This window comes from Mycena indigotica (assembly GCF_014461135.1).
Source record: "Mycena indigotica strain 171206Taipei chromosome Unknown Mind.scaff0005, whole genome shotgun sequence".
NCBI classification, from domain to species: domain Eukaryota; kingdom Fungi; phylum Basidiomycota; class Agaricomycetes; order Agaricales; family Mycenaceae; genus Mycena; species Mycena indigotica.
The window spans coordinates 3,187,773-3,199,379 of record NW_023503004.1 but is presented as its reverse complement, the minus strand read 5'-3'; the positions used below and the strand labels follow the sequence as shown (position 1 = coordinate 3,199,379).

General features: G+C 50.2%; 6 protein-coding genes across 6 annotated transcripts; 3 read left to right on the top strand and 3 right to left on the bottom strand.

Moving 5' to 3' along the window:
• Window positions 1-78: 78 nt before the first annotated feature.
• MIND_00604000 (60S ribosomal protein) lies at window positions 79-493 on the top strand (the record flags this gene model as incomplete). Its single annotated transcript, XM_037362795.1, has 4 exons — window positions 79-81; window positions 131-191; window positions 255-398; window positions 450-493. The coding sequence occupies 4 exons, from the start codon at window positions 79-81 to the stop codon at window positions 491-493; spliced, it is 252 nt and encodes an 83-aa protein (XP_037220716.1).
• A 49-nt stretch (window positions 494-542) lies between these two features.
• Window positions 543-2,246, bottom strand: MIND_00603900 (Histone acetyltransferase; the record flags this gene model as incomplete). Its single annotated transcript, XM_037362794.1, has 7 exons — window positions 1,929-2,246; window positions 1,775-1,878; window positions 1,484-1,730; window positions 1,280-1,433; window positions 975-1,229; window positions 860-929; window positions 543-810 (listed from the first exon to the last, which is right to left on the bottom strand). The coding sequence occupies exons 1-7, from the start codon at window positions 2,028-2,030 to the stop codon at window positions 543-545; spliced, it is 1,200 nt and encodes a 399-aa protein (XP_037220715.1). The 5' UTR covers window positions 2,031-2,246.
• A 155-nt stretch (window positions 2,247-2,401) lies between these two features.
• Window positions 2,402-4,324, bottom strand: MIND_00603800 (Histone acetyltransferase; the record flags this gene model as incomplete). The annotated part of the gene is made up of 7 exons (XM_037362793.1): window positions 2,402-2,742; window positions 2,790-3,022; window positions 3,065-3,356; window positions 3,403-3,478; window positions 3,525-3,867; window positions 3,914-4,199; window positions 4,249-4,324. 7 exons carry the CDS (start codon window positions 4,322-4,324, stop codon window positions 2,402-2,404), a joined length of 1,647 nt encoding a protein of 548 aa, XP_037220714.1.
• A 116-nt stretch (window positions 4,325-4,440) lies between these two features.
• On the bottom strand, window positions 4,441-5,878 carry MIND_00603700 (Muconate cycloisomerase 1; the record flags this gene model as incomplete). The annotated part of the gene is made up of 3 exons (XM_037362792.1): window positions 5,560-5,878; window positions 5,045-5,512; window positions 4,441-4,994 (listed from the first exon to the last, which is right to left on the bottom strand). Exons 1-3 carry the CDS (start codon window positions 5,858-5,860, stop codon window positions 4,441-4,443), a joined length of 1,323 nt encoding a protein of 440 aa, XP_037220713.1. The 5' UTR covers window positions 5,861-5,878.
• A 166-nt stretch (window positions 5,879-6,044) lies between these two features.
• Window positions 6,045-8,426, top strand: MIND_00603600 (Catalase-peroxidase; the record flags this gene model as incomplete). The annotated part of the gene is made up of 4 exons (XM_037362791.1): window positions 6,045-6,137; window positions 6,186-6,588; window positions 6,638-6,844; window positions 6,898-8,426. 4 exons carry the CDS (start codon window positions 6,045-6,047, stop codon window positions 8,424-8,426), a joined length of 2,232 nt encoding a protein of 743 aa, XP_037220712.1.
• A 496-nt stretch (window positions 8,427-8,922) lies between these two features.
• On the top strand, window positions 8,923-11,578 carry MIND_00603500 (Heat shock protein; the record flags this gene model as incomplete). The annotated part of the gene is made up of 5 exons (XM_037362790.1): window positions 8,923-9,054; window positions 9,106-9,170; window positions 9,224-9,422; window positions 9,475-10,872; window positions 10,928-11,578. Exons 1-5 carry the CDS (start codon window positions 9,013-9,015, stop codon window positions 11,576-11,578), a joined length of 2,355 nt encoding a protein of 784 aa, XP_037220711.1. The 5' UTR covers window positions 8,923-9,012.
• Window positions 11,579-11,607: the final 29 nt, after the last annotated feature.

Here is an 11,607-nt window from a genome sequence, read left to right as displayed (position 1 = left end):
TCATTATAATCCAATCAATTTGATGTCTACGACTGACCAGGTGTGCGTGTGACGCGTGACTACCTCAAAACAACGACCATGGTCTGTGCTAGAGAAATATGGGCCATTCCGCTACTGACGCCTGCATTAGCCTAAGGAGATCCGGGACATAAAACAGTTTATCGAGATTGCTCGGAGGAAGGATGCCCGTCGTGCGTTTCGGGCTTGCCTTTTCCATTTTTTTTTCACCTTGCTGACCATCTGTTCTTGCACAGAGGCGCGCATAAAGAAAATCGCGTCCAAGACACCCAACGGCAAAGCCCTCACCAAGTTTAAACTGCGGTGTTCTCGATACCTGTACACACTCTCCCTCGACGACCCAGACAAGGCTGAGAAACTCCAGCTTGGACTCCCTCCAGGTGCGTTGTCATCCATGCCTTGTCTTTGTTGCGAAGCTGATTTCTCCTTAGGTCTTGAGGTTGTCGAGATCCAGAAGAAAAAGTCGAAAAAGTAGATTGGATTTCTGTATGGCACCCAAACTTATGCCTGAATTGATTCCACTATCAACGCATGTCAATGAGCGCAAATACTACACTCAGTACAAAAAGTCCGCTCGTCACGGTCCCAATGCTTCGCCCAGCACGCTCTTTCCACCGATCTCGCCTTGATCTCTGCCTTCTGTCTCCAGACTCTAATGCATTCATATCATACTCTTCGTGTTCTTCCGGAAGTGACATGTCGAGCAAAGCTTGCATGAATTGCGTTCCGTCCAGATAGGGCAGCGGAAGCAGGTTGAATAAGAACAATGACAGCGTTGCCATTTTGAGATAGCTGAACTTGGTTCATGGTCCGTCGTTGCGCATGCAGAAGGGTAACTTACCTCCAAAATAGAGTCAGGTGCTGCACCAGCCAAAAGGGACACAATAGAGGGATCCTCGAGCCAATCTCGACTGGAGGGATTCAGTTGCAAGTCAGAAAAGAGAAGACAGGCAAACCTTGGTCGTAAATTTCGTTCTTTGGACCACTCCAGAGTATCGTTTTGTCTCCTACGCCGATTCGAACAAAGTTGGCAGAATCGCGGGGTCGTACACATAGCATCTCAGACGGGCATTCTTCATCGACCTGGCATCGGTGTCGGTCACTTGTTAGAACAGAAACTGGGTCAAGACAGCCGTGGTCATGGTGCATGGTGGAGGAGAAACACGCTAGTGGAGATGAAGTCGTTGATTGGCAACAGGAATGTGGATTCGCTATTGTTTCAATAAGCTTCATAGAACTCGGTACCCGAAGGCTTCCTTACTGGTCAGTTCAGCGTGTTTGACGCACCAACCGGGCGATGGAGGCGAAATTGATGTCAGATACGAGGTCCATATATCTTCAGGCGACCCAAGAGAGACGTCGTCTATCTTGGTAATGATGGAACCTAGTTCAATGTAGCTGCCCAAGTCCGAATCCTAATAATCTTGAATGGCGTTCGCGTGCCACTGGCAAAGGGCAGATTTACCTTGTCGATATTCACGACAACACGCCCGATATCAGAGACGTCTCGATTGAACGAGTTTGCCAACCCAAGCCAGTCTACGGTTAGAAGAACAGTCCAGAATACCAGATTATGGAATGGTCCCGCAGCGATGATGCGAGCACGTGAGTAAGGCTGAAGGGCCTGTAGTGTGGTCGCCGGAAAAGAAACAAATGCCGCAGGGATGGCGATAGTAAATGATGCGCCAGCGGACACTATTGGCACTGCGTCACTATGCATTTCAGTCGTGGAAGCTGGAAGATTGATCTGACCTACAGGGCCGCAGAGATGGCGTGACCCACTTCATGGATCACTTGAGAAATAAAGACAGCAGAGAGGATGGCGGGAAGATGACTCAAAGGGGTGGTGAGTCCCGGAATCTAGCTCCAGTCAGTCGGTCTGCATGTGTTGGTTCATGAGAAGAGCATACGACGGGTTTCACCACAGTGACTGGAGTACTTTGCACCAGTCGCTTTGCCAGTAGAGATGGTTGCAAGTCAGGAGGGGGAGCATACACCCATGGCGCTAGCATGTGGGCGCAATTCAGCAAGAGGAGTGTAAAAGAGGTGATTGCCCCCAGAATGGCTACAATTACTCCGGTGTGATAAAATAGGGTTAATATCCAGCGAAGATGTCTCCTAGATCCAAGTGAATGGGAGAGCGCGTCTTGATGTCCATTTAACGCTGATGTTTGGATCCGAAAGTGCAACTTCTCAACAATGACTTGCGTATGGTTCCGACCTCTGTTTGAACTAAGTGGAAGAAGTGGCTTGAGCTCCCTGCGTCGCCAAAAGTAATTTGCACCATGGAGAACGATCCAGACAAGGGAAAATGTGAAGACAAGGTTCATAAAATCACCTGACCGTTATGTCATAATTAGAAAAAACAAGATAAATTGTGCTGCTAAGTGTCGAGATAATGCATAAGATTTAGAGACGGGATCTTTATTCTCCTTTCTCTTATTAACCGGTCTACAGTTGCACGGGAGATGAACACGAAGGTGTTGGGATTTGCGTTGGAATACTCTGGTGGACTAGTTGCCAATCGTCTCAGTTCCGCTTCGTCTTCACTTGCAAGACGCAAACCAAGCAAACCTATCTCGCTCAGAGCAAATGCAGTGTCATCTACTCGCAGATGGGTGGCTTGGGCAATTTCCTTGATCGTGAGTTGGATCTCAGCATTGACGGTTGCTGTACCATTGGAATTCGCCGTCCATCTTTGTTTTTGAGCAGAGAGAATGTGTGCTGTCGAAAGTTCACCGAAAGAAGAGAGAGAGAGATAGCTGACAGACCTATACGGCTCGTTCTCTGCTCTTCGTCTCGTAATAGTGCCTCCGCGTCATTTACCTCGCTAGACGAGATAGTAGGAGCACGCTTCCTCCGTTTCGCGGTGACCACGCCAGGTGTATTGCCGTTGACGACGCTCGGTGTCCCTGCCTCTTCTCTGTCATGGGAAGGAGAACGGGGACCGTCGAGTTCTTTTGTGACCGAGGCTCCGAATGGAACGACGACGGTTAGAATCCGGCTACATCATTAGGTCTGGAGCTGAGTCACTATGATGCCTCACCGGAAAAAGCGAAGCAATGTTGCGACCCAATACGCCAGATAACTTCTGAGACCAAGGTCGGAAAGTGGTCGTTCGGGAGTACCAACTTTGTTTGCACGATACGACAACTCGTAGCTTATCTCAATCATAAGCATTCCCCAGCCCTTTCGCTGTCGTGGTGGCAACGTGACGATGCAAGCAAGATTGTAATCGTCAAAGGACAGTTTTTCTTTAGAGAAGAAACCGCAAAAATGATGGCATTGGGAATCCGGCGGATATTTGGAATCTGACTCTGTTGCAACATAGAACATGACTGTCCAATGATGAGGCAGCACTTGAACGGGAAATGGTTTACGTACAGTTATCACAGTCGAAAAAGAGGGTTTTGACATCGATGAATAGTTTACCAAAGAGCGCCAAGTTTTGGCAGTAGAGCTGAGCGATGTAAGGGTCATATGGGACGTGTCATACGAAAGTGAACCTTCTCTTTGGCGCCGTCTACCTCCCAGACAGAGCAGGCACCCTTGTGGTATATTCGTCGACCGGGGGGGCGGGAGACGGTACAGCGCGTCTGATGTGCTTCGTAGAGTTGAGGATCGGACATATATTTGAAGCAATATTCGCAAACCCACAGCATGGGCCGTTCAACGCGAGTCAAACTGCCTGCTAGCAGATCCAAGACGCGGGCATGAGAACGACCGGCCGTATGCCTGACGCCTGGTATCTTGGGAACTGAGGCCACGGTCGTAGCTGGTTGGCCATTGGGAGTGACCGCAGGTAGCTCAATGTCATCTCCTTCGACAAGAGGATATGGGGAGAAGTACCTGAGTAGCATTAGTCATAACAATACAAGTGGAATGTCCAAAATACCATGTTCGGATAGCCCACTGCCCAAATAGGACCCTGTCGAAATTTCGCTGCGCGCCAATCTTTTTATGCTGATCCAAGTCATACTCCTCCTCTGTCACGACCATTGTAAACCCATCTTCTGCATCTGAATCGTTATCGCTTCGCTTTCTCTTGCGTGGTTCATTGGAAAGGGGGGAGAATTCAGACTCCTTAATCCATCTATCCATACGCTTGTCTTGAGCAACAAAGTGAACGTAGAGCTCCTGTTCATCTCCGCTTCCACGGGTTGAGATGACAGTTGCTTGTTCTGTTAAGCATGAGTTTGTCTTTTGTGTGGTTGGTAGGGTGGAAATAACCGGGTGGGCCATTCTCCGTTCGTGACACCAAGCCAATCCGTTCAATAGGAATGGGAATCGTGTGGGTAGAAGGCATTGAGCCGCGTGTGGGGACGAAACCCGCTTGAGTTGGTTGTGGCAGAAAGCAACGTGATCGCTGCCTGTCACATTCTGTGGCTATGCTATGTCAACTGTTATCTAATCGTATAGCTACTAGAGCCACACGGCATGACTGCCACCCTCCATTCTTTCGTCCCCGTCACTAGGCTTGTAGCTTGTTGGTGGCCAAGAGGCCACTTCTCTCAGTCTAGTTCCACCACCACGCCATAGCCAACCATCCCATTCCAAAACTCGCACACCAGGATGGGGAGGTGAGTCGTCAGTCAGGACAAGCCAACAACCACCGTCAGCATCGTCTTGCTTGGGAATAATGTCAAGAGCGTGTGCTTTGCCACCACCAGTGAGCGCTTCATAACGTTCGACGAGGTAGGGGTTATTTTCGATGTCACCTGCGAACATGCCTTGATCGTCAAGTCGGAAAACGCTGACCCAACCACAAGCTGTAGTGCCTCGCGTTGAAACGAAGATACTCTGGGGAGCAGGTTGTCCAGCTGTGGAAGGTGCCAGAATTAAAGTATCACCCCGATAATCGTGAATGACATCCACTTCTTCGCGAACATAGGGCGGAAGGAGTGACCGGGAAGCCACATAGGTCAAGATAGGGGTTTCCCCCTCACCATTGATGGTATAGACGTCGAGATAGTTGGCTGGTGCAAATTTTGGATGAAACACGGTCGTAAGGAGATGCACAACGTACAATGTTCAGTGACACAATACAGAACACGACCATTTGGATGGATTTTGACGTGGCGGGGGCCATCCTCTTTGGAAATACCGTCGGCTCGTTGTGGAGAGGAGCTGGACTCGATAAATCTCAATTTCCCTCCATCTTCTAGTCGATAGATCTCGATGGTTGACCGTCCGAGGACTGGGATGAATGCCAGTGGTATTGATCCAATGGGGAAGGCAAACTCGATCCCATGGGATCCATATCGCTGATTACAACCGTCAGTTTTGCGTTTCCTGTCCAACAGGAGGGAAATAACCAAAGCCTTTCGAGTTTTATCAGCTGTCTCCCACTCTTCCTCGGCAACGAAATAGATTTCTTGCAGATGAGGGCCAAAGCCGCGATGGCTATCCACAGTATGAACTTGTGCGGTTGGACCTCCTGCGGAGTAAATGTGTGAGAATGGGGGTGGAACTGTAATGTATGACGAAGTTGCCGCTGCAAAACACTGAGCAACTGGCAGTTTTTTATGGATGCATACTGACTTATTTCGACGCTATTGACGAGGCGTACGTGTGGCCCTTGATCAATAGCCCAACTATGAAGTTTCGGAGGTTGCGCCCAGGTTGTTGTGAAGGCATAACGTGTGTCACCCCCAGAAGGACTGAGTGCGATATATTGATGGGGTCCGAATGCAGGAATAGTCTGAACGAGCTCGATTGAACGTTGGAGAGGAGAAAATGCAAGAAGAAACAGGGAAATAGAGCGAAAAGAACCAGAAAGCAGATGGTGGACCGGCCCTGCTGTTCTGTTCACTACCTCAAGAGGCTGCTGAAAGATATCCATACCTGATCTGATCGGACGAGGCGGTCACATGCATGTCTTCTCATGACACATCTTTCTTATAAATTGAATCGATTCCCCGGATCCAGCCCTAGTCCAGCCAATAATGTCGCGATCTTTACTGAGACCCCAGATTTTGACCCCCTTGCGTCATCCGACCTTCCGCTCTTTCCACCACACTACCACCATGTCCACTGAGTTTAACGTTGGAGACAGTAAATGCCCAGCCGGCCATGCTGCTGGCGGTGGCACTCGCAACAAGGACTGGTGGCCTACGCAGGTTAGATGTGTCTTCGTCTATTCATAGCTTCAACTAAAGCCCCTCAAGCTTAAGCTCAATATCCTTCGTCAACACACATCGATAACGAATCCTCTCGGCGAAGCTTTCGATTATGCTGAAGCGTTTAAGTCGCTCGATTACAATGCTCTCAAGAAGGACCTCACCGCTCTCATGACAGAGAGTAACCCGGCTTGGCCAGCAGATCATGGTCACTATGGCGGCCTTTTTATCCGCATGGCATGGCATAGTGCAGGTACTTATCGTGTGTTTGATGGACGAGGAGGTGGTGGACAGGGGCAACAACGCTTCGCACCCCTCAACAGCTGGCCAGACAATGTCAGCCTCGACAAAGCTCGTCGCCTTCTCTGGCCCATCAAGCAAAAGTACGGCAACAAGATCTCGTGGGCCGATCTTCTTCTTCTAACTGGGAATGTTGCTCTTGAATCGATGGGTAAGATGGGGCGAAAATACTCACAAGAAACCAACTGATATTGGTCAAGGTTTCAAGCCTTTCGGGTTCGCTGGTGGCCGACCTGACACGTGGGAAGCCGATGAGGCAACCTACTGGGGAGGGGAGACCACTTGGCTCGGGAACGATATTCGATATGCCAAAGGGAGTTCAGACATGGACGTCGACAACAAGGCGCAAGCTCATTCCTACAAGCTCCAGGAACCTCTTGGTGCTGCTCATATGGGACTCATCTACGGTAAGAAAAGTTGACTTCTGTACGAGTTCATCCTCTTAATTCTCAACCATCAGTCAACCCCGAAGGCCCGGATGGGGTACCGGATCCGGTTGCTTCTGGTCATGACATTCGTGTTACTTTCGGTCGCATGGCCATGAACGATGAAGAGACTGTAGCCCTTATCGCAGGTGGTCACACCTTTGGGAAGACGCACGGCGCTGGTCCTGCAAGCCACGTTGGCCCAGAGCCGGAAGGTGCACCGATTGAACTGCAAGGCCTGGGCTGGAACAGCAGCTTCGGGACAGGAAAGGGACAAGACACCATTACCAGTGGTCTAGAGGTTACTTGGACAAGCACACCAAACAAGTGGAGCCACAACTTCTTCGAGTACCTCTTCAAATTCGACTGGGAGCTGACGAAGAGCCCTGCTGGTGCGAACCAGTGGGTCGCCAAGAATGCTGAGCCTATCATTCCTCACGCCTTTGACCCCTCCAAGAAGCAACTCCCTACCATGCTCACCTCTGACCTGGCCCTTCGATATGACCCGATTTATGAGAAGATTTCCCGCCGCTTCTTGGAAAACCCCGACGAGTTTGCTGATGCCTTCGGTCGTGCTTGGTTCAAGCTTCTCCATCGTGACCTTGGTCCCAAGTCTCGATATCTCGGCCCCGAAATTCCGAAGGAGGACCTCCTTTGGCAAGACCCTCTCCCTACCGCCACCGGGCCCGCGCTCGGCGAAAGCGATGTCGCTTCCCTGAAGAAAGCTATCCTCGCTACCGGTATCGATCCCGCGTTGTTCATTCGTGTTGCATGGGCTTCGGCTTCCAGTTTCCGTGGCACCGACAAACGTGGGGGTGCCAACGGCGCTCGCATCCGCCTTTCTCCCGCTAAGGATTGGAGTTCCAACAAGCATCTTGAGCTGCCCAAAGTCCTCGCCGCTCTAGAAAGCGTCCAAAAACAGTCTAGCAAACCTGTCTCGATCGCTGATCTCATCGTTCTCGCCGGCACTGCAGCGGTCGAACAGGCAGCTGGCATCCCAGTTCCTTTCACCCCTGGCCGCGTCGATGCAACACAGGAACAGACTGAAGTATCGTCTTATGCTTATCTCGAACCTTTCGCCGATGGTTTCCGCAACCTCCCTCCCAAAAAAGCTTCCAATGCACGCACTGAAGATTGGCTCGTTGACAAGGCCCACTTGCTCACCCTTTCTGCAGTGGAGATGACCGTATTGGTTGGCGGCCTCCGCGTCCTCAACGCCAACTGGGATGGTTCCGCACACGGCGTCTTCACTCAACGCCCTGGCAAACTGACCAACGATTTCTTCGTCAACCTCCTCGACTTCAACACTGAATGGAAGCCTACTGGCACCGACAATGAGCTCTTCCAAGGCACAGATCGCAACACTGGAGCAAAGAAATTCACTGCCACTCGAGCCGACCTTATCTTTGGATCACAGGCTGAACTCCGTGCTGTCTCCGAGGTGTACGGCCAGGCCGACGGAAATGATAAATTTGTCAAGGACTTTGTAGCCGCATGGGTCAAGGTCGCTAACTTGGATCGTTTCGATGTCAAGGCGAGTAGCATTCCTGCGTCGAGGCTCTAAAAAATAATAGTCAAATAATAGGCATAAAAATCTGGGGAAGTTTGAAACAACAAGATTGTGTTCATGTATGTTGTAACAACAAAATCAATGTCATAAATGTTGCCCGTTTTGTTTTGCTTTTCGGAGGATGAATAAGTGAAGTAATTCGTAGTTAGTTGCTCGAGATGGCGTCAAGTATTGGCCATATTACAAGCTTACTCAACGTAATCTCGACTAGTATATCGGTTAGTACACGCGCCTGTCATTGTACTCTCCGCGCGCGAAAGCTGGGTTCGACTCCCAGGTCGAGAGTTGAATTCTCTTTTTCATTCAATACTGTAGATTCTTGAGTGATCAGTTTTTTTTTTTCACATCTTCTTCTCATCGCGACGCTCCGGGAGTTGATTCAGAATAAAATTTCTTCTCCGAACTCGAGATTATGGGTAGATCTCTTGTAGAAGATCCCAGAATGTGGTAGAAGGTGGTGATTAGGTGATGACAGCACTGCCGCGCCAAATTTCTTCTTTCTTCCAACGTCTACTTATATCGGCCAAATCGCCCACCCTTACAAGGCTCTTTTTTTCCTTGCTACACGCGTTCTAAGAAAATGGCTGTTGTCGGCGTCGACTTTGGCACGCTTGCCTCGAAAGTCAGTCCTTCAGTCCATTCTCTTGCCGATTCGTGTTGAACGAACATTCAGATTGGTGTCGCAAGGCATCGAGGCATCGATATTATCACCAACGAAGTCTCTAACCGCGCAACACCGTGCGTCCTGGCTCTGGTCGTCGCGTACAACACAACTTATCCTCCCTTCTCAGTTCTCTGGTGGCGTTTGGCCCAAAACAACGTTCGATCGGCGAATCGGCAAAGACACAGGAAACCTCTAATTTCAAGAACACCATCGGCTCTCTGAAGCGGCTCATCGGTCGCACGGTCAACGATCCAGATGTTCAGCAGATCGAGAAAAAGTTCTTGAACGCAAGCCTTGTGGATGTTCAAGGCAGCGTTGGGGTCGAGGCGAGTGAACAAATAATAGCATTTTGGTTTAAGTGAAAATTAACGACAACAGGTCAGTTATGTGGGCGAACGACAAAGTTTCTCTGCCACTCAACTGGTTGGAATGTACCTTGGAAAACTGCGTGACATTGCCTCTGCTGAACTGAAAGTTGGCGTGACGGACATTGTTATCGCTGTTCCGGGATGGTATTCAGAAGTCCAGCGTAGAGCTCTCCTCGACGCTGCAACTGTTGCTGGACTCAATCCTCTACGCCTTATCAACGATACCACGGCGGTTGCGCTTGGTTATGGCATCACCAAATCCGACCTGCCAGAAGCAGAGAATCCTCGGCACGTTGTGTTCGTCGACGTTGGTCACTCAAGCCTTTCTGTGGCTGTCGTCGCATTCTCAAAAGGTCAACTGGTCGTTAAAAGTACCGCATACGATCGTCATCTTGGTGGCCGTGACATCGATTTCGCGTTGGTCAACCACTTCGCAAACGAATTCAAGGAGAAATATAAAATCGATGTCCTCTCCAACCCTAAAGCCACTTTTCGGTTGGCAGCAGGTTGCGAGAAACTGAAAAAGGTCTTGTCTGCGAACGCTGACGCCCCCATAAACGTCGAGTCCATCATGAACGATATCGACGCTGCATCCAAACTTTCTCGGGAAAGTCTGGAAGAGCTGGTCGCACCGGTCCTCGACCGTATCACGGCCCCCCTCAAACGCGCTCTTGCCGATTCTGGACTCTCATTGGACGAAATTGACGCTATTGAACTCGTTGGCGGTTCGACTCGTGTCCCTGCCGTTCGTGCCAAGATCCAGGAAGTTTTCGCTGGCAAAGTGTTGTCTACGACCCTCAATCAAGATGAAGCCGTAGCTCGAGGTGCCACTTTCTGCTGCGCCATGCTATCTCCCGTATTCCGAGTGCGGGAGTTCCATATGCAAGACATCACCCATTACCCAGTCAAGGTTCAATGGGTTTCTTCCCCCTCCGATCCAGAAGAAGACACAGAGCTCACTGTCTTCCAACCTGGTGACAAAGTTCCATCAACTAAAGCGTTGACTTTTTACCGACGCGAGCCTTTCGACATAGAGGCCGTTTATGCCGACCCTGCTGGGCTTCCTGGCGCTACCAACCCCTGGATTGGTCGAATTACTGTCAAAGAGGTCCCAGCTGAAGCCAATGGTGACTCGACCTGTGTTCGCGTCAAAACGAGGGTTAACCAGCATGGGGTGGTTTCTTTCGAGTCTGCATATGTCGAGGAGAGTATCGAAGAAGAGGCTGCGCCAATGGATGTGGATGCTGGTGGGGAGCCTGCCGCGCCAGTCGCGAAAAAGAGGAGGATTAAGAAGAAGGAGATACCCTTCGTTGTCGCCTCCACTTCTCTCGACAAGTCAATAGTGGAAGGTTGGCGAGAGCAAGAGAACGCTATGCACAGTGCCGATAAACTAGTGATGGACACGGAGGTCAGAACCCATTCGTTCTCTTTGGATCTATGCTGAACCTTCTTTTCTTTTGCAGGACCGTAAAAATGCGCTGGAAGAATATGTTTACGATATGCGCGGCAAACTTGATGATCGATATGCATCATTTGTCAAGGCGGAGGAGAAGTCCAAGCTGCTCTCAGCTCTTCAAGAATCCGAAGATTGGCTTTACACGGAAGAGGGCGAAGATGCCACTAAATCTGCTTATGTCAGTCGTCTTGATGCCCTCAAGGTCCTTGGCGATCCCATCACGATCCGTTACCGTGAATCCGAGTCGCGACAAAGCAGTATTGCTCAACTACGGGAAACGCTCAACTCATACATGGCGCAAGCAACATCGGGAGAGGAGAAATATGCTCATATCGACGAGAAGGACAAGCAAAGTGTGGTTGAGAAAGTTGCGACGATCCAGAAATGGTTGGAGGACCAGATTGTTCGACAGGCAGAAAGTCCCAAGAATGTCGACCCCGTGCTCAAGAGCGCCGATATCGAGAAGAAGAGAGACGAAGTGATCTACTTCGCAACTCCGATTCTAACAAAGCCTAAGCCCAAGCCGCCCGTTATTCCTGGAGGAACTCCTGGCACGCAGACACCTCAAAGTGGCAAGGACACGCCTGACCCCGCAGCCAATTCGAGTCCCAAACCCGAACAAGAAGCATCTGGGCCGTCTGAAATGGACATTGATTAGAGGCGTCGATAGATAATTTCTAGATGTAG